This window comes from Rana temporaria, chromosome 3 (assembly GCF_905171775.1).
Source record: "Rana temporaria chromosome 3, aRanTem1.1, whole genome shotgun sequence".
NCBI classification, from domain to species: domain Eukaryota; kingdom Metazoa; phylum Chordata; class Amphibia; order Anura; family Ranidae; genus Rana; species Rana temporaria.
The window spans coordinates 54619239-54640221 of record NC_053491.1 but is presented as its reverse complement, the minus strand read 5'-3'; the positions used below and the strand labels follow the sequence as shown (position 1 = coordinate 54640221).

The 20983-nt window shown below is 44.8% G+C and overlaps 1 protein-coding gene across 1 annotated transcript in view; it reads right to left on the bottom strand.

Moving 5' to 3' along the window:
• The window catches only part of WHAMM (WASP homolog associated with actin, golgi membranes and microtubules), a 54560-nt gene that overhangs the window by 28580 nt on the left and 4997 nt on the right, over positions 1-20983 (bottom strand). Inside the window, exons 2-4 of the mRNA XM_040342587.1 lie at positions 14712-14885; positions 12196-12346; positions 7592-7761 (exon numbers count right to left, since the gene is read on the bottom strand). Of these exons, the coding sequence (XP_040198521.1) occupies positions 7592-7761; positions 12196-12346; positions 14712-14885 (495 nt within the window). The remainder of the gene's footprint in view (positions 1-7591; positions 7762-12195; positions 12347-14711; positions 14886-20983) is intronic.

Here is a 20983-nt window from a genome sequence, read left to right as displayed (position 1 = left end):
CCTGTTTCTGTTTAATAAAAGTCAGCAGCTAACAAAAAAAAAAAAATAGTAGCTGCTGACTTTTAATAAACAGACACTCACTTGTACCGCGGTCCAGCAATGCGGCCATCCAAAGCTTTGCTTCTCTTCCTTTCCCTCCACTGTGCCGACATCACTACTGTGGGGGCACCTGGCTGTGACAGCTTGGGGCTTCACACTGTGTATGGGCGAGTCGCGCTGCATGTTCTGAATGGCCGTGCAAATCTTCTGGAACCTGTGACATGTCCCAGAAATTTGCAAGGAGGGAGGGGCGGCTTAGAGGGCCCGTGCGGAAGTGGGAGCGGGTACCTGTCAAAACTAGGTACCCGCTTCCCCCCAAAAAAATGACATGCCAAATGTGGCATGGCAGGATTGCTTAAAGCGGAAGTTCCACTTTTGGGTGGAACTCCGCTTTAAAGCTTACCTGTAGGTACAATGAAGATCTCCTAAACCTGCAGCGTTTAGGAGATATTCACACTGGATGCAGCCAGACCTTCAGAGCTCTGTTCCGTAGCTGAGGGCTCCCAGGCACATGCACTGGAGAGATCTCATCATGGCCCGGCCACTCATACAGCCAAAGCCCGCGATCCTGGAAGGAAGGCCAGGGGAGTATGGAAGCCCTGTCTGAGGCGACAGTTCCCCCCGCTGGAGGGCTTTGTTCTAAGGTATTTCCTAATTGCTAGTATGCGATGCATACTAGCACATTATACTATTACCTTGCAGGGGATTTTTTTTTTTAAGCCGCTGTTTACAAACGCTTTAGACTTTAACACGATGTTTATACAAGCATTAAAGCTGAACTGCAGGAATTAGACAATCCACCTTTGAAGTGGCCATCCCTGCACTGCAAGGGTTGAATTCTTAGTCTAAGGCTGGCTACACATTATACAATTTCCTTGTACAATTTTCCTTTAGGATTTACTAAAACCATATAATATGGGGTCAAACCTAAAAAATTTCAATTTGTATTCCATCATGGGGGCCCTTGTACTACAAAGTTGAAGCTAAATCTAAAGGAAAATGAATAAGAAAATTGTATAATGTATATCCAGCTTTAGGGTGCAGGGATAAGCTGTATTATTTATCCTTTCCCTCGGGCTAATGGGCTCCAGCACTGGCTGAAGCCGTTGGTTGCGAGTGGTCCTTTGGCATCACATACAGTGCAGGAAATATTCACCTTACACAGTAGATGGTGGAAGGGAGCATGCAACCGTGGCTGAGGGCACCTTAGAAAGGCAGGACTGCTGGACGGGTCACGTGGATGGAGGACACCTGCTGGAGCTAGGGGAGCTCAGTTGGCCATAGATTAATCAAATCGATGGGCGGCTACAGCGCTGGTCAGTGTATTCTGACAGCAGAGGAGTCCCGGCTGTCAGAATTTGTAAATAGTACAGCCTTTATCTCTGCACCCCTAGGCTAAAACATTAAACCCTTGCGATGCAGGATTTGAGTATGTGTGTACTGCTCCGTGATCAACATGAAAACAGAGAATATAGATACTGTAGGCACATTGTATGGGTAGTAATTACAGTGAGTGGAAAAGTATTTGATCCCCTGCTTATTTTGTATGTTTGCCCACCAACACAGAAATGATCAGTCTATAATTTTAATGGTGGGTTTATTTTAACAGTGAGAGACAAAATAACAAAAAAAATCCCGAAAAACGCATTTAATTTTTTTTTATAAATGGATTTGCATTTTAATGAGTGAAATAAGTATTTGACCTTTTCCCAAAACATGACTTAGTACTTGGTGGCAAAACCCTTGTTGGCAATCACAGAGGTCGGACGTTTCTTGTAGTTTGCCACCAGGTTTTCACACATCTCAGGAGGAATTTTGTCCCACTCCTCTTTGCAGGGAGTGCTCTTAATCTCAGCTTGTCACCAGTATAAAAGACACCTGTCCACAGAAGCAATCAACCAGATTCCAATCTCTACACTATGGCCAATACCAAAGAGCTGTCCAAGGATGTATGGTATGCCAATGTTCATTAGCAAACTTCAGACGGGCATGTACATGTACTTTCTTGAGCAGGGGGACCTTGTGGGTGCTGCAGGATTTCAGTCCTTCACGGCGTAGTGTGTTACCAATTGTTTTCCTGGTGACTATGGTCCCAAAAAAAAAAAAAAAAAAAAGTCATTAAGGTTTTGAGGCTGACGTTTTGCAACTCAATCCTTCAGCTCACTCAACATATTTATTATGGGATTAAGGTCTGAAGACTGGCTAGGCCACTCCAGGACCTTAATGTGCTTCTTCTTGAGCCACTTTAATCTGTGGGCCAACTCCGCACAGGATCCCATTGCGGACGCCTGCATCGATCACCTGGAGGGATTAGGGCTACAGCAACTTATATGCGGGCCAACACATGCTTCAGGTCACACACTCGACCTAATTTTCAGACAAAATCTGAAAATAAGCATTTTAGAAAATGAACCATTGCCATGGACAGACCACCATGCAATCAATTTCATAATCTCCAAAATTCCCCCAGTGATAAAAGCACCCAAGCCGGTGACAATACACTGGGCTAGATCTCAGAAGAAGCTCCATTAGGAACTCTTTAAATCTACCTTGGGAAACAGAATCAAAACAATCCATCCACATCAAACAGCCGCAGATACACTGGATGCCATAAACGCAGCCCTGCTACAGTCAGCCGATTTAGTAGCACCGAAACGCAAAGCCTGCATCCGAAAAAGAAAGTCTGGCTGGTTCAACAACCAGCTGTCGCTTCTGAAGCAAGAGCGCAGAAGGGCGGAAGCCGCCTGGAAAAGAAGCCCTGCAGAGGATAACCTCATCATCTACAAGGCAATAACAACACGATATCATAAAGAAATCTTCAAAGCCAAGAAACATCATTTTTCTATGGCGATTAACAGCGCCCTAAACCGCCCCCGCGAACTCTTCAAGATGGTCACCCAGACCATGAATCCAGGATGTCTTGAAGTCCCCAACTCAGACACCCAAGAGTTCTGTAATGAACTATCGGATTTCTTCATCAACAAAATTGAAAGAATCCGGGAAAGCATCTTGCAAAACAATACCCCCTCAACCCCACCGTCAATCAACCACAAAACACCCACAGAAACGCTCTACAATCAACAAAGTTCACTCTGGAACCGATCTCCATCGATACCACAAAAAATATCATTGGTGCTTTGCGGAACAGCACATCGCCCAATGATATCATCCCCACCAAACTGCTGAAGGAATGTGCCGACATCCTGGCACCACCCATCACACAGCTTATAAACCAGTCATTTAAGGAAGGCACAGTGCCATCCCTGTTGAAAGAGGGCACAATCCAGCCCATCTTGAAAAAACCTAACCTGGATCCCAAGGACCCAACTCACCGCCGTCCCATAACAGGCCTAAATGTTCTCTCCAAGATAATGGAGAAAGTAGTGGTACAACAGCTGCAACAGCATCTAGATACCCACAATCTACTGGATCCATTACAATCAGGCTTTCGTCCCGGACACGGGACAGAAACGGCCCTACTCAAAATATGGGACGATGCCCTCGAGGCCGCAGACGAAGGAGAATCTTGTCTCCTGGTTCTGCTGGACCTAAGCGCAGCCTTTGACACGGTAGACCACAAACTGTTACTGATGCGACTAGCCAAGGTAGCAGAAGTCGCAGAAGGTGATTTACCATGGTTTTCTTCCTTTCTTGAAAACCGATCACAAACAGTTAAATTGGGTTCTTTCACGTCGGAAAAGCGCACGGTGTCATGTGGAGTCCCCCAAGGATCCCCCCTGTCACCGGTGCTTTTCAACATCTATCTTCGCCCTCTCTTTGATATTATCAGTAGCCAAGAACTACTCTATCACTCTTATGCAGACGATACGCAACTGTATTTTCGCATCTGCATCAAAAAGGATCATCATCCCAGTTTAGAGAAATGTCTCTCTTTGATAGAAAACTGGATGACAAAGAGTTATCTTAAACTCAACAGCTCCAAAACAGAACTCCTTATGTTTCACGCCAGCCGAAAGAGTCAACTGGCAACAACCTGGACACCGCCGCCCATTCTGGGCCAAATCATCACCCCCTAGCTCCAAAGTCAAAAGTCCCGGGGTCATCTTCGACACCTTCATGACAATGGACGCACAAATAGGGTCAGTAGTCAGCGGGGCACACATTATTTGATGCGCCTACTACGCAGACTTATTCCATTTATCCCCAAAGAAGACGTAGCAGTCGTGGTGGGAACAATCGTGAATTCCAGACTGGACTATGCCAACGCCCTGTACCTCGGACTCCCAAAGTACCAAATCTCCCGTCTGCAAGTCGTTCAGAATACGGCCGCCAGACTGGTGACTGGGGAAAAAAAATGGGAATCAATCTCACCTTCGTTGAGAACCCTTCACTGGCTGCCAGTAAAAGACAGAATTGCATTTAAAGCACTCTGCCTGACACATAAGTGCATCCATGGGAAGGCTCCGCAATATCTTTGCGACAAGATAGAACCTCACAATTCGAATCGTGTTCTGCGATCCACCGACCAAAATCTGGTCAGGGTACCAAAAACCAAATACAAGTCCTAGACTATGGAACGCTTTACCAACCAGCATTCGGTTGGAGGAAAATTTCCCACCTGACTTTCAGAAGACAGATCAAAACTCTGCTCTTTTGATGTCATGAGACACAAACAACTAGCGCCCAGAAGCGATTCAGTTCGCATGCGCCGCGCTTTATAAGTTTTTCATTCATTCATTCATTCATTCATTTGTTGGCTGTGTGTTTTTGGTCATTGTCATGCTGGAATACCCATCCACGACCCATTTTCAATGCCCTGGCTGAGGGAAGGAGGTTCTCACCCAAGATTTGACAGTACATGGCCCCATCCATTGTCCCTTTGATGCAGTGAAGTTGTCCCGTCCTCTTAGCAGAAAAAACGCCTCCAAAAATATGTTTCCACCTCCATGTTTGACGGTGGGGTTGGTGTTCTTGGGGTCATAGGCAGCATTACTCCTCCTCCTCCAAACATGGCGCGTTGAGTTGATGTCAAAGAGCTTGATTTTGGTCTCATCTGACCACAACGCTTTGACCCAGTTCTCCTCTGAATCATTCAGATGTTTATTAGCAAACTTCAGACGGCCTGTACATGTGCTTTCTTGAGCAGGGGGACCTTGCAGGCGCTACAGGATTTCAGTCCTTCACAGTGTAGTGCAGGGTTCGACAAACCCTGGGCGCCAGATTGCAATTGGGACTAGAATTAGCGACCTGGCTTTGCGGCCTCCTGCAGGCCTTTGCTTCCTTCTGTGATCTGGTGCCATCTTGTGGTGGCTGTTGGTATGACAAGAAGAAAACCAGCAATGCTAATGCTAACAAAGCTTCCTGCCTGTTTTACTGCCCGCCCATCTCCTTCCCAAAGTGGAGAAGAGAAGGAAGTGTTTGCAGCCGTCGTCATCAGGCGCCTTTTGCCTAATGGCGAGTGTGGGGTGGCTGGTTTAAATAGCTTTATATAGCCTTTTTTTTTTTTTTTGGAATAGCTTTTATTTTAATTAAAGTAATAATTTTCTAGCAAAAAAAAATTACTTAGAACCCCCAAACATTATATATTTATTTTCTAACACCCTATCGAATAAAATGGCGGTCATTGTAATACTTTATGTTACACAATATTTGCGCAGCGGCCTTACAAACGCACTTTTTTGGGAAAAAATACTTTTTTTAAATTAAAAAATAAGACAACAGTAACGTTAGCCCAATTTTTTTTTTTATATTGTGAAAGATAATGTTACACCAAGTAAATTGATACCCAATATGTCATGCTTCAAAATTGCATCCGCTCATGGAATGGCGATGGCGACCAACTAAAATCTCCATAGGCGACGTTTAAAAAAATTCTACAGGTTGCATGTTTTGAGTTACAGAGGAGGTCTAGAATTATTGCTCTCGATCTACCAATTGCATCGATACCTCACGTGTGGTTTGAACACCGCTTTCATATGCGGGCGCTACTCACGTATGTGTTCACTTCTGCACGCAAGCTCGGCGGGACGGGGCGTGTTCCTGGCTCCTTACTTTTTTAGCTCGCTCCTAGATTCCAAGCAAATTTGTCAAGCCCTGGTGTAGTGTGTTACCAATTGTTTTCTTGGCGACTATGGTCCCAGCTGCCTTAAGATCATTGACACGATTCTCTCATGTAGTTCTGAGCTGATTCCTCACCGTTCTCATGAACATTGAAACTCTACAAGGAGCCCCAGACTGAGGGAGATTGACAGTTATTTTGTGTTTCTTCCATTTGCGAATAATCGCACCAGCTGTTGTCACCCTCACACCAAGCTGCTTGGCGATAGTCTTGCTGCCATTCCAGCCTTGTGTAGGTCTTCAATCTTGTCCCTGACATCCTTGGACAGCTCTTTGGTCTTGACCATGGTGGAGAGATTGGAATCCGATTGATTGCTTCTGTGGACAGGTGTCTTTTATACAGGTAACAAGCTGAGATTAGGAGCACTCCCTTTAAGAGAGTTCTCCTAATCTCAGCTTGTTACCTGTATAAGACACCTGGGAGCCAGAACTCTTGCTGATTGATAGGGGGATCAAATACTTATTTCAGTTATTAAAATGCAAATTAATTTATAACCTTCTTTTTAAGTGCGTTTTTCTGGAAATTGTTGTTGTTATTCTGTCTCTCACTTTTAAAATAAACCTACCATTACAATTATAGAATGAGGATTTCTTTGTCAGTGGGCAAATGCACAAAATCAGCAGGGGATCAAATACTTTTTTCCCTCACTGTAAGTTTATATGTTTTTTTTGGTGTGTATTTGAGCATTTACAAATGCAATGCATCTACATGTGGATATATAATATGCAAGGCAGTATAAATGTGAGAACACTGACCGCAGTGGGCATGGCAACACTCAATAAGAGTATTAAATGTAATCTGCCTGCATAAATATAAATATAAATATATACACACAATATGGGAAATGACTGCACATGCTCCATGGTCAACATGACAACAGAGAATATAGATAGGCACAGTATGTGGGCAGTGACTGGGACTACATCTACACAGGGACTGAAAGAAGGGCAAGGTAACACTGGAATGTGGGAACAATAACCCCTTTTATAAAGGGAGAGACCTAACAGTTAAGCAAGCCATACATTATACAATGTTCTTTCTTTTCAACCGCAGTCTGAAGGAAAGAAAATTGCTTAATCCTCTCTTGAACACATTGTTGACTGGGGTATCCCTCCCACTGTGCTACTGTATTCTGACAGCGGAAGGTTTCCCAGTCATCAGAACACAATGATCACTGTTGGCAACTACAGCCATCGGCAAACATTGAAAGAGAAAAAAACAACAAGCTGGTTGTATTAAAGTCAATCGATAGAGTGACTTTAGTACAACCAGCCTGCCCATAGATGCATCAAAATTCGGACAGGTCCTGTTGAACTGGCCAAATTTTGATCAGCCTACGCCCGGCCTTATTCTGGTGGTGCATTTGCCTGCCTAAGTTTGTGGACAGCACTGAGCTGGACAATGTCTGTCAAATAAGAGGACTCCTTTAAAAGGGCCACATAAAAATGTTTTGCATTCTTCTAGGAATCTTACTTTCTGTGTGATATCTGCCCTCTTCTGATTCAGGCACATCTCCTTCGATCTCATATGCTGAAGGGTTTCTTTTGCTAACATGGATTTAATCCTCTCCAGTCTGGGTAGTGCTGAGGCCCAGGTGGCTTGTCCAAATCTCTTCCCATCTTGCTCCATTTGTTTCTGCATGGCTGCAATAATAGCAAAATACCAAAAAATCGATTTACTTGCATAGCACAGACACCCCCAAAATAAAAAGTTTATAAAGCAGAAATTGCCCATTTTATTTTAAAAGTAGTTAACTGCATGTGAGACTGCACACAACATGCATGATGAGATCTCTGCATTGAAGTTAATGGCAGTAAAACTGTGAAACTTTTTGAGAACAGTGACTATTATAGGTGGATTCAGAGAGAGTTAGGCTGGCGTATCAGTAAATACGCCGACCTAACTCGGAATCTGCACCGTCCTAAGTTTAAGTGTATTCTTAAACTGAGATACACTTAAACCTATCTAAGATACGACAGGCTGGCCGCTAGGTGGCGCTTCCATTGAGTTTGGCGTAACATATGTAAATGACTAGATACGCCGATTCACGAACGTACGTGCGCCCGTCGCAGTAAAGATACACCGTTTCCGTAAGAGATACGCCGCCTAAAGATAAACATGCCCCCTAGGTGGCGTAGCCAATGTTACGTATGGCCGTCGTTCCCGCGTCGAAATTTGAAAATTTTACGTCGTTTGCATAAGTCGTCCGTGAATAGGGCTGGACGTAATTTACGTCCACGTCGAAACCAATAAGTCCTTGCGGTGTACTTTGCCGCAATGCACACTGGGATATATGTACACGGACGGCGCATGCGCCGTTCGTAAAAAACGTCAATCACGTCAGGTCACCCCACATTAACATAAAACACGCCCCTCAGCCTAATTTGAATTAGGCACGCTTACGCCGGCCCCATTTACGCTACGCCGCCGTAAGCTAGCAGGCAAGTACTTTGTGAATACAGTACTTGCCTATCTTACTTAAGGCAGCGTAGCGTAAATACGATACGCTACGCCGCTCTAAAGATGGGGCGGTCTTTATGAATCCAGCTATTAGTACCCATTTAGATCCTGATGTCCTCATGCAGCGTGTTTTTCACATTATTTTGTGTATTGCATTAAGGCAGTTCATTCAAATGAATAGTCAGGCAATGCACCAAAATGTCAAAATAAAAGAATATACACAATTTTTGACAATGCAGTGCGCCACAATGCTGACTTTTCGGGACACTTTAGCGTGCGCTGCAGCAATGTTGACTTTTCGGGACGGGGACATTCAAAATGAATGCCACTGAAATGTGTTAACGAATGTAATGTGCGTTTCTCAGATGCGCTTGGGACTGTGACACACTGCACTGCAAAAGGTGTGCATGAGCCCAGATGGGATTCTAAAAACACACAGTTGAAAGTACAATTCGGCAACATCTCCCCACCTCCGACAATCTTGTGTCACATATAAACCTAAGCTTACCCATGTTATCCAAAGAAGCTGCTGATGATCATGGTACCTGCGTGATTTTCAGTTGAAAAAGATAACATTGTAGACAACTACAGCAGATACAAATCACCAGAGAGATATGTAGCTGCTAGGCTCCATTCACACCCTGTTGACATGCCCTAAAGCTCCATTTACAGACCGGTGACAAGCCTCAAGGCCCCATTCACACCCTGGCGACAAGCCCTGAGGCCCCAGTCATGCACTGGTGACAAGCAATAAGGCTCCATTCACACACCGGTGACAGGCCCTAAAGCTCCATTCACACACCCGTGACGGGCCCTAAAAGCTCCATTCACACACCCGTGACGGGGCCTAAAGCTCCATTCACACACCCGTGACAGGCCCTAAAGCTCCATTCACACACCCGTGACGGGCCCTAAAGATCCATTCACACACCAGTGACAGGCCCTAAAGCTCCATTCACACACCAGTAACAGGCCCTAAAACTCCATTCACACACCCGTGATGGGCCCTAAAGCTCCATTCACACTTGGCACCCAAACAGCATTCAGCCTCTGTTTTTGCCACGAAACATGCATGCAAGTTTGTGCCTGGCTCAGGGTCAAAACTTGGTCCCTGACACACGCTTGAGTGACAAATACCCATAGGGCAGCCTATTATGCGCAGTGTTATTATTGTTGACAACCAAAACTAAAATGACACTTTAGTCAAAAGACTATGACGAAAACGAAATCAAAATTTGACATCAAAATCAATACTGATTTTGCTTAACACATGGAATGACATGAGAATTACCCAAAGTCGTGCACGGGAACACACGAGTTTCTGCTACACGCAATGTGAACGGGGCCTAAAGGTTAAGTCTGGTTCCACCCCATTCTGCCTCCCAAGCCTCCTTGATATGGTATGCAGCTTCAGGGTTGGGGGAAGCGGGAGGAAAAATGTAATTGTGATTTGCTTATAGCTTCAGATGTCTGGATCAGAAACCACTGATCTTTTGCAATGAAGGCAACAGCTGATTAACCGCATCCCTACTGGCCACAGCATATATACGTCGGGGTAGGGAAGCGGTTATACCGGGATCATGGGTGAGGTGATCCTAGTAACCATTTTTAGGGCCGGCGATTCGCTTTCACGTAAATGTACTCTGAGCAGCTGGGCAGCCTCTGGAATACTTTTACATGTCGTGGAAAGGGGTCCCACCCTCCGCTGCCTTTATCAGGCTCTCCCAAGTGATCTGGAAGCCCAGTAACGATGCGGCCGGCGGCATTCAGCTCCGGCCCCTCAGTGAGAGCAACTGAAGCTGTTCCTCCCACTGTGTGACGTCAGAATCTGGAAGATTTCCTTAAAGTGGTCTTGAAGCTTCTGTGATAGAGGACTCCCCAGCCCCTGCTTCAGACATGGCTCTTGTGATGAGCACATGAAGAAATATGTCCATATTCTGTCACACTAGGGGACCGCCTGTGCATCCCTTTAAACACGGTAAAGGTCTAAGAGGTGAGGAGCTCCTGTTTCTATAAATGAGACATACAAGTTTTATTTTCTGAGAGTTTGACATTATATTGCAGATGAAGTCCTGTCATACTAGTATGTAGATATCTCCTGGGCACAGTAAAAGCGTATCTAGTGTCAAAATGTAAACTCATATTCATTTCAACATGGTATTCCAATTATTTCTAGCCTGCTATTATTCTGGAGCAGTGGTCTCCAACCTGTGGCCCTTTGCTTGCCTTTAGCCGGTCCTTGGGAGACACTGATGTGAGATAGTCTTCCTCCCACTGACACCAACTATGTGGCACCCTTCTTCCCACTGACACCAATGATGGGGTACTATTCTTCCTACTGACACCAATGATGGGGTACTATTCCTCCTACTGACACTAATGATGGGGTACTATTCCTCCTACTGACACTAATGATGGGGTACTATTCTTCCCACTGACACAAATGATGGGGTACTATTCTTCCTACTGACACCAATGATGGGGTACTATTCTTCCCACTGACACCAATGATGGGGTACTATTCTTCCCACTGACACCAATGATGGGGTACTATTCTTCCCACTGACACCAATGATGGGGTACTATTCTTCCCACTGACACCAATGATGGGGTACTATTCTTCCCACTGACACCAATGATGGGGTACTATTCTTCCCACTGACACCAATGATGGGGTACTATTCTTCCCACTGACACCAATGCTGGGGTACTATTCTTCCCACTGACACCAATGATGGGGTACTATTCTTCCCACTGACACCAATGATGGGGTACTATTCTTCCTACTGACACCAATGATGGGGTACTATTCTTCCCACTGACACCAATGATGGGGTACTATTCTTCCCACTGACACCAATGATGGGGTACTATTCTCCCTACTGAAACCAATGATGGGGTACTATTCTTCCCACTGACACCAATGATGGGGTACTATTCTCCCTACTGAAACCAATGATGGGGTACTATTCTTCCCACTGACACCAATGATGGGGTATTATTCTTCCCAATGATGGGGCACTATTCTTCCTACCAACACCAATGATGGGATACTATTTCTCCCAGTACCAATGATGGAGTACTATTCCTCCCACTGACACCAACATTCCCCCCCCCCCCCCCCCCGCATTTTGTAGGACAGTAAACTGGCCCTTTGTTTAGAAAGTTTGGAGACCCCCGTTTTGGAGGATCTTGAAGTTTGTGAAGACGCACACACATTACTTTGTTAATTCTGTGACACATTCACTATGACCAGTACGTAGGCACTGCTTTGTCACACATTTAACAGAGCCTGCCTTCTGAACTGCAGAGGTGGGGGTATCAGCACAGGAATCTATGTTTAAAGGCAGTATTGCACCATGGGATATGTAGTCTTCAGATACTGAAAGTAAACAGCAGAGAAGAAGCTGCAAAGCATGCTGGGAATCCAGGAAGATATGGAAAGAGACAGCCAGCAGACAGGCAGAACTCACAACAGGAAATTCGATTTTTCATGCAAGCTTATATTGGATTGTCAAAAATAACTATTGTTTGTATTGTTATTCCAATGCTGATGTTATAAAATAAAGTGTATGCTGTGACCATAGATCTGCTTTAATAATCGTAATCCATCATACCGGCCAGGGCTTTGGAGGTCTCCTTGAAATAATTCACTGTCACACTCTGGATGGATCTCACGGCCTCTTCTGCTCTCGCACTCCATTGCTCAGCCTCCTTCTCCAACGACTCAATACGTTTTGGGCCTAAATCATCCATTTCAAGTGATTTCTGTTTACAGAAAAATAAAATATTAGGTGAAGGAGCAATTAAAATGTGTTTAACTGGTTAAAGACCGCCTACCGCAGATATACTGCAACAGGGTGGCTCTATTGCGCGAAATTATGTATCTGTACATAATTTCCTGCCAGGGCACGCGCATGTGCCGATTGGCCAGGAGGGGAGTCAATCAGCAGGTCCGGTGGACGCGTTGTCCACCGGGCGATCGTTCCCCAGAGAGGCGATGTGCCTATGTAAACAAGGCAGATCATCGTTCTGACAGGGGAAAACAGTGATCTTGTGTTCCCCTCGGCAGCCCATCCCCCACACAGTTCTAAAGCATCCCCTACGGACACACTTAACCCTTTGATTGATCCTGGTGTTAACCCCTTCCCTGCCATTAGTACAGTAACAGTGCATATTTGATGATCTAACAGTCTGTATGAAATGATGATTGTATGAAATGATGATTGGATGTTCCAAAGTTCTAAATTCTTCACTCAGACAGTGGTGAAATATCCACACAGGTGCTGTACTGCCCTTACCTTGAAGGTGCTATATGTGCGGGTTCCCCTGATGAAGTCACAAGGTACTTGATGTAACGCCGTAGGGAGTCGAGACCGAGGAATACCTGCACAAGTCGGAGACCATTGGACGTAAGGCGGCAGACTGATCGCCACGTCCCTGCGAAATACAAACGCTGTTTGTACATTTCAACTTGCCTTCTTCTGTTCAACCCCCCCCCCCTTTTTTTGCAAATAAACCCTTTTGGATTTTAAACCCACTACACCATTGGAGGCATTTTTTCTTCTCTCCTTCCCATTGTATCTCCCACTCTGGATTATTGAACCCGGATCCTTTTGGAGGCATACAGCAACATGAACAGCTCGAGCCAGCGACTTTGGGATAGATGAGACCCGAGATCCGGAGAGATTATACTATATGCGCACATATAGCACCTTCAAGGTAAGGGCACTACAGTACCTGTGTGGATATTTCACCACTGTCTGAGTGAAGAATTTAGAACTTTGGAACATCCAATCATCATTTCATACAGACTGTTAGATCATCATTTATTTTGATTGTTCATCACTTAATTTTGCACATTACAGTGTATCTGATGCATCTAGATACATAGAGGGTCAGATACTTTCAGCACCCAGAGGTCTACACCTTTGCATCATTTATTGGACACACTTCATATCACTTGAGTTTGGTCACTCATTTTGCTTTGTTTGTGTATCATATATTTCATACCTGTGTTGTGTACTTATCACATATCTGGAGCGCTTATCATATATTTACCTTGCAAAACTTTTGTTTAGTTTTGGACAGAGTGGAGATGGATTAGAACACCTGTCAGGTTTTATTTTTGTCTGTGCCCCTGTTAGGTAGATTCACTTTTTCTATTTGTCCAATTTACCAAAAGTGAAATTAAAAGAAAAAAAAAAAAATCACAAATTGTGGGTTGTCCCCAGAAAAGTAATAGGGGCGAAATCTTCCAATGGGGACACTAGTTCTGGTGACCTGGGAGGCCCAAGGAAATTCCCTTAAAGCAGAGTTCCAGGCAACTTTTAGTTTATTAAAAGTCAGCAGTCTTTTAATAAACAGCCACTCACCTGTCCTACGGTCCAGCCGCACGGAGGCCCGCTCCTCTCCCCGGCGCCATCATTAGGACTCCGGGCAACCGGCCGTGACAGCTTGTGGCTTCACGGCTGGGCGTGCGCGAGTAGCGCTGCGCTCTCAGATCGCCTAGAGGGAGGGGTCGTCTAGGGGGGAGAAGAGGAGTCACCTAGGCGGCCCCGAAGGAGGACAGGAAGTCCCCTTCAAAACAAAGCCCCTCCCCAGAAAAAATTACATGCCAAATGTGAGGGAGCGAGGAGTACTTAAAGCGGAAGTTCCACTTTTGGGTAAAACCTCACTTCCTGTTTTGGCTTTGGGACAGGAAGTGAAGGTGTATCTTCTTAATGGGACACAGATGGCAAAAAAATAAAACCTGACAGGGGTTATAAACCTCCCTTGCTCGCCAAATTTTTTTTTTTTTTATAAGCGGGTTGGGTAGATGTGCCCTGTCTTTTTTTCCAAAAATAAACTATTCTCTGTTTATCTGGGTGACAGAGCATCTGTCATCCAGACCCCTAATGAAAGTCACAAAGCAGATGGATTTTTTTTTATTTTTTTTTTTAAGCAACGCTAAAGATAAGAAAAAAAACTGCATAGAAAGCCTGGAGATTGGGGACAGGCTGCATTTAGACTGATACAATTGCAAATATAAATCACTTTGACTATAATTGGTTCCAACTTTCCCCGGGAAACAAAGCTTGAAGATTCTCCTACAGAAAAGGCTTAAAAACAGATAAAAGGCGTAATCCCCTACCAGTATTTCCAGCTTGTATAATATCGCAAGCTCCCTCATATCCCTGAACGGCTGCAGTAAGTATTGGTAAAATTGGGTTGCCATGGTAACCAATTCCATAAAAGCTTCATCTTCCTCCTCGTAAACTTTCAGTAAAGTCGTCATTTTATCTGCATTTTTATGCTGATGAAGAATCTAGAAAATTAAAAATAAAGACAAGCATTTATTATTTATTTCCACTGAAATTTGATATTTATTTTTTTCCAACAACACAAAAGTCATATAAACAAACATACTGCAAACAATAAACAAATTCAGTCGATTGTTATTTTCTTTACAAACATCTCTATGAGAAAAAGTTAATCCGGGTCGCTCTTTATTGTTTTTATTGACAAGCCACAGTGAACAAATGCAAATGAGAACAGTTGACGCGTTTCAGCCGATGAGGCCTTACTCATAACTAGGGTTGTCCCGATACCACTTTTATAGGACTGAGTACAAGTACCGATACTTTTTTTCAAGTACTCGCCGATACCGATACTTTTTTTTAAATGTGTCCCCAAATGCAGCCATGTCTCCCCCCATATCCCCCCCCATATGCAGCCATGTCCCCCATATGCAGCCATGTCTCCCCCCATATCCAGCCATGTCCCCCATATGCAGCCATGTCTCCCCCCATATCCAGCCATGTCCCCCATATGCAGCCATGTCTCCCCCCATATCCAGCCATGTCCCCCATATGCAGCCATGTCTCCCCCCATATCCAGCCATGTCCCCCATATGCAGCCATTGTCTCCCCCCCATATCCAGCCATGTCCCCCTTACCTGCATCCCGCTGCCGCCGACTGGTTAATACGCGCGGGGAACATTACAGCTTTGAATAGCTGTAATGATTCGCGCCGCGCTGCGTATAGACACTCCCCCTTGCTCGGGATTGGACAGTTCACACGAGCAAAGGGGAGTGTCTATACGTGGCGCGAATCATTACAGCTATTCAAATGAAAGCTGTAATGTTCCCGCGCGTATTAACCAGTCGGCGGCAGCGGGGATGCGGCGTAACGGCGGCGGGGAGTATTCTATTTCGGTATCGGGGGTATTTGCGGGAGTACGAGTACTCCCGCAAATACTCGGAATTGGTCCCAATACCGATACTAGTATCGGGACAACCCTAGTCATAACCCATCTATATACCTTACCTGCTCTGTGCAATGGAATCGCATAGAGCAGCCTCAAACCTCCTGTTCTTAGGTCCCCTTGCCAGTGTTCCTGGCCCCTCTTCCCTGTCCAGTGCCCCCATGGGAAGCCGCTTCCCATGGGGGCACTCATGTTTACTCACTCCTGAGCCCTGCTGCTGTGTCCATTGACACAGACAGAGGTACTCGGCCACGCCCTCTGCTTCCTCGTCGTAACTCAGCTTTGATTGACAGCGGTGCCCCAGCAAAGCCAATAAGACCCGGAAGTAAGGGGAGAGAAAAGCTGCAGACGTGCAACAGCGCTGGATGAAATGAGGGCTCAGGTAAGTAAAAGGGGGACTGAGGGGGGATGCTGATGCCTAAACATCTAGCTCATTACTAGCTCATTATGAATTATTTACCTTATTTACCAGCAGTCCTCATACACCGCTCCGGCCGGCGGCATCGCTCCTGGAGTTACTCCCGGGTATCGTGGGCTCCGGCGCTGTGACTGGCTGGAACCGTGAAGACCTGGCGCCCACTGGTAATTGAGGCCGCGGCTTTGTGAAAGATAATGTTACGCCGAGTAAATTGATACCCAACATGTGACGCTTCAAAATTGCGTCCGCTCGTGGAATGCCGACAAACTTTTACCCTTTAAAATCTCCATAGGCGACATTTAAAAAATTCTACAGGTTCCATGTTTTGAGTTACTCTAACGATCACGGTGATACCTCACATGTGTGGTTTGAATACCGTTTACATATGCGGGCGCTACTCACGTATATGCGCGCAAGCTCGTCGGGACGGGGCGCGTTTTCCTAACTTTTTAAGCTGGGTCCTAGATTCCAAGCAAATTTGTCAAACCCTGTATTAAATCACCACTGGATTTTTTTTTTGCTAAACAAGCGAAAAAAAAAAAAAAAGACTGAAAAACTAAATTTTTCTTAGTTTTGGTTATAAAATGTTCTAAATAAGAAATTTTTCTCCTTCACTGATATGCGCTGATAAGGCTGCCCTGATGGGCAATGATGATGAGAACTAATAAACATCACTGATGGGCACTGTTGGGGCTGCACTGATAATCAGTAAAGATCTCCTGGGTGAATTTGCCGGTTATCGGCTCTCCTCAGCTCACATGCTGTCAGTGTAAGCAGAGGACTGCCGATAACCGGCAAATGCCATATACACCGTGATTAGACACAGCTGGTCACATGATAAATAGCACTGTGATTGGACACAGCTGGTCACATGATAAAGAGCACTGTGATTGACTCATTACCCTGATCCGTGACCAGCTTTGTCCAAAGGGCAAGGCAATCACAGATTTGTGCCAATGCGTGCAGCAGAGGGCGCACTGGAAGCGTGATTACAGGAGGATGTCCATAGACGCCCTCCCAGGAATGTGAGCCCCTAGTGTAGCTGTCTTTCGGCAATAGCACAGGTGGGAAGTGGTTAAGTGCCTTTGCTCTAGATCTGAGGGGAAGCTCTGCTGATTTCGATCATCCAATCACATACAAGCAAAAATGCTGTTTTTTTATTTTCCTTGCATGCGATTGGGTATTCTTTGCAAAGTGAAGTTTTACCTCATTTACTAAGCTCTGGGGCAAGTGGACTGGCAGTTCACAGTATAGTTGCCTTTAGTAAATCAATTTCAATGACTGCTGGATACACGGGAAAAGTTGATGCCATTACGCCGATTGCAAGTCAGCGTTTGTTTTTTTGTTTGTTTTAAAGGATATTTGCTATGGACAATATAAGAAAGTCATTGCCTGGGAGTGACATTTTGTTTTTAATGCCGGTTTTATACTATATATCAGTTTTTATTCCCTTTTGTTGCTGCAATAATGAGGAAATTTGCGCATGCTCCTTGCATATATTGGCATCTCTAGGGGAGACTGTCAGCCTGGATAGAAGAAGATGATTTTCATGAAGGATTGAAGAGTTTGTGACCATTGGGGGTCATACTGACTTCTTTGTGGATGCATATAGGACTGTTGTTCCTTTTATTACTACGCATGGGGTTCTAAAACTGGAGAGTGCAAAATCTGGTGCAGCTCTGCATAGAAACCAAGGGCCAGATTCACAAAGAAGATACGACGGAGTATCTCAGATATTCCGTCGTATCTCTCAGAGTATCTATGCGACTGATTCATAGAATCAGTTACACATAGATAGCCCTAAGATCCGACAGGTATAATTGTTTTGCACTGTCGGATCTTAGGATGCAGTACCACGGCCGCCGCTGGGGGGAGTTCGCGTCATAAACCAGCGTCGGGTATGCAAATTAGGAGTTACGGCGATCCACAAAGATTTTTCCCGTCGTTGCAAGTGTTAGATTTCCGTCGCAAAGATAGGGCACCTTTAATATGGTGGAAAAGTACTCCACCATGTTAAAGTATGCCCGTCTTTCCCGCGTCGCTTTTGAATTTTTTTTTTCTTTTTTCTTTTTCCTGGCGTAAGTCATTTGATCACGTCGCGATTCACAAAACGTCGGCGCGTCGTAATTTCGCGCAAAGCACGTCGGGAAATTTGCAAAGGGAGCATGCGCAGTACGTCCGGCGCGGGAGCGCGCCTAATTTAAATGGTACCCGCCCCATTTGAATTGGGCCACCTTGCGCCGGACGTGTTTACGATACACCACCGCAAATTTCCAGGTAAGTGCTTTGTGGATCAGGCACTAAATCGGAAAACTTGCGGCGCTGTAACGTAAACGGGTTACGTTACGCTGCGGGTACGTGAATCTGGCCCCAAGCTTCTAACTTCTGCTTCGTTAATTAAAGGGGTTGTAAAGGTTTGTTTTTTATTTTCTAAATAGGTCACTGTAAGCTAGTGCATTGTTGGTTCACTTTCCTTTTCTATCCATTTCCCTTCTAAATGTTTTTTTTCTTTGTTTGAATTTCTCACTTCCTGTTTCTCCTCAGTAAGGTGTTCAGTAAGCTGTTCTAAATGACTTTCCACTGCTCGGATGATGGTGGAAAGCTTACTGAGGAGAAACAGGAAGTGAGAAATTCAAACAAAGAAAAAAATCATTTAGAAGGGAAATTGAAGGAAAAGGTAAGTGAACCAACAATGCACTAGCTTAAAGGAACATATTTAGAAAATAAAAGACTAACCTTTACAACCCCTTTAAGCTAGTGCATTGTTGGTTCGCTTACCTTTTCCTTTAATTTCCCTTCTAAATGTTTTTTTTCCCCTTTGTCTGAATTTCTCACTTCCTGTTACTCCTCAGTAAGCTTGCCCCCCTCATCTGGCTGGAGGTTAGTCAGCCAGAACAGCTTACTGAGGAGGAACAGGAAGTGAGAAATTCAGACAAAGAAAAGAAAATTTAGAAGGGAAATCGAAGGAAAAAGGTAAGTGAACCAACAATGCACTAGCTTAAAGGAACCTATTTAGAAAATAAAAAACAAACCTTTACAACCCCTTTAAGCTTTATTAACCACTTAAGACCCGGACCAAAAATGCAGCTAAAGGACCAGGCCAGGTTTTGCGATTCGGCACTGCGTCGCTTTAACAGACAATTGCACGGTCGTGCGACGTGGCTCCCAAACAAAATTGGCGTCCTTTTTTCCCCACAAATAGAGCTTTCTTTTGGTGGTATTTGATCACCTCTGCGGTTTTTATTTTTTGCGCTATAAACAAAAATAGAGCGACAATTTTGAAAAAAATGCAATATTTTTAACTTTTTGCTACAATAAATATCCCCCAAAAATATATAAAAAAAACGTTTTTTTCCCTCAGTTTGGGCCAATACGTATTCTTCTACCTATTTTTGGTAAAAAAAAAAAATAGTTTATCGATTGGTTTGCGCAAAATTTATAGCGTTTACAAAATAGGGGATAGTTTTATTGCATTTTTATTATTATTTTTTTTACTACTAATGGCGGCAATCAGCGATTTTTTTCATGACTGCGACATTATGGCGGACACTTCGGACAATTTTTGGGACCATTGTCATTTTCACAGCAAAAAAAATACATTTAAAATGCATTGTTTACTGTGGAAATGACAGTTGCAGTTTGGGAGTTAACCACAGGGGGCGCTGAAGGGGTTATGTTTCACCTAGTGTGTGTTTACAACTGTAGGGGGGTGTGGCTGTAGGTGTGACGTCGATTGTGGATCCCTATAAAAGAGATCACACGATCGTTGACACCGCCACAGTGAAGAACGGGGAAGCTGTGTTTACACACGGCTCTCCCTGTGCTTCAGCTACGGGGACCAATCACGGGACTCCAGCGGCGATCGAGTCCGCTGGTCCCGCAGCTTCGGACCGGGTTGCGGGAGTGCGCCCGTGACCCACGGCTGGACCTAAAGATCAACGTACATATACGTTGATGTGCCCAGCCGTGCCGTTCTGCCGACGTTTATGTGCAGGAGGCGGTTCCTAAGTGGTTAATAAAATCTGGAATGGGATTGGTTTCTATGCAGAGCAGCACCAGATTTTGCACTTTTAGTAAATGAACCCCATGGGCTCAGGGCTATGTGCTTTTCAAGACTGGGATTTTCTGACACACAGTGGACTCTGTATGTAATGTTTGGACACATTTAACATGTATGTTGATACAATGCTTAATTTTTTACATTTTGAATAAAGTAAGGGAGGGTCATACCCTCTGCCACCTGTGTTTCATTGAGGAGATTTGCTTTTGCTTCCTGTCCCATACTCAAAACAGGAAGTGAGAGGAAATCCCTGCAAATACCATTGGGGCCCCTCAGGTGACCGGAACTGGAGTCCCCATAGGATGATTTCCCTGTGTACTTTATCCTGTGTTCCGTGCCGACACCTGGAATCCTAGAAGCGTGTGTTTAGATACAAGTGTTAGGTGGGGTACTGAAAGCCTTTTGGACACTTGTAGTTTAGCCGCTGTACCTGTGATTACAGAGGTACTTTAGTGCGGTGGAAGGCAAAGGTCTTCCTAAAGGGAAGTTTGCGAGGTGGGTTTCACCGCTCCAGGGAAATCCCAAGTGCAATTATGGATAAGTCCAGGTGGATGTGGGTGCTGGGCAATGGAAATTAGCAAAGGACGGATGGACGGCCGCACACCAAAGAACTCTCGAGTTGTCTTTATTGAAGGAACATGAGCAAACACCGCAAATACATAGCAGAAATCAAAAACAGCC